The 1,043-nt window shown below is 55.9% G+C and overlaps 1 protein-coding gene across 1 annotated transcript in view; it reads right to left on the bottom strand.

Annotated features, from left to right (window-relative positions):
- The window catches only part of PDE4C (phosphodiesterase 4C), a gene marked incomplete at its 3' end in the record, with an annotated part of 18,279 nt that extends 17,673 nt beyond the window's left edge, over nucleotides 1-606 (bottom strand). The window contains exon 1 of the mRNA XM_035889026.1: nucleotides 310-606. Within this exon, the coding sequence (XP_035744919.1) occupies nucleotides 310-606 (297 nt within the window). The remainder of the gene's footprint in view (nucleotides 1-309) is intronic.
- Nucleotides 607-1,043: the final 437 nt, after the last annotated feature.

The following is a 1,043-nucleotide window of genomic DNA, read 5'->3' as shown; positions in this document are numbered from 1 at the left end:
CCCCCCGGCGTCCCTCCCCAAGGGTTGCAGCACCCCAGGGCTTGTCCTGCTGTGTCCCCTCACATGCTCCCGCCCTGTCACCAGTGGCGCTCATCCCGTGCGTCCCTTGTCCCCAAACCGGGGACACCGCAGGTTGTCTTGCTGGTGGCAGCCCGAAGCCTGCGGCAAGACGGCAGCTTAATTTTCCTAATGAGCGTTTAATGAGGGTCATGATTCAGCGTCCCCTTCCGCCTCCCAGAAGGGCAGACCCGTGGGGAGCAGGAGCAGGGCTGTCCCCATCCTCAGAGCCGGTGGCAGTGCCACTGTCACCTCGGCTGGGGGCTGGTGGCCGAAGCTGCTATTCCCGGAGGCACAGGAGCCCGGCTCGGCCCCGCGAGCACCCACTGAGTCACGCTGCGCCTTGCCACCTGCCAGCGGGGCTATATTTACCCTGGAGCAGGGGGAAAGGATTTCGGATGAACCCACGCCACCAGACATCGGCGAGGCACAGCGTGCCTCGAGCAGGGCCACGTTCTCCGGAGCATCCTTGGCGCCTCCGAGCGCGGTGGGTCCCCCCGCGGCTCCTGCTCTCCCCGTTTCCCTGGCCCCAACAGTTGCCCATTTCATGACTACAAGCTAAAAATATTTTGACATCACTAGTTAAAGTTCAATAAAGCTAATTATTGTCGTAGAAGCACCCAAGATGCTTGCCATGTTGGCTGCCTTTCAGTATACCCCACTGAATACTGCAGTGCTTTCCAGTCAGACGTTAGAGACCATTTCATGAATGCATACAACAACCTGGCCACTGACTGTGTGCTGGCTGCATAAATCCCAGGGCATTTATTCCTGTCTCTGTAATTTTCTTCTTGTGAAACCATTTAATACACAGACTATATCTTCTGCACACATTAAAAAAAAAAAAGGAAAAAAAGAAAGAAAGAAAACACATTTAAAAAGGAAAGAGGAGGAGGAGGAGGGTTTGACGCGTATTTTTAGTTGCTTAGCGCAGCCCTGAAATATTTCGGCAGCCACTCCCTCCGCGTCGCAGGCGGCGGGTGGGT

Source organism: Egretta garzetta, unplaced genomic scaffold (genome assembly GCF_000687185.1).
Source record: "Egretta garzetta isolate BGI_Z169 unplaced genomic scaffold, ASM68718v1 scaffold392, whole genome shotgun sequence".
Lineage (NCBI taxonomy): Eukaryota > Metazoa > Chordata > Aves > Pelecaniformes > Ardeidae > Egretta > Egretta garzetta.
The sequence above is the reverse complement of the archived record's forward strand: the minus strand, read 5'-3'. Positions and strand labels throughout refer to the sequence as shown.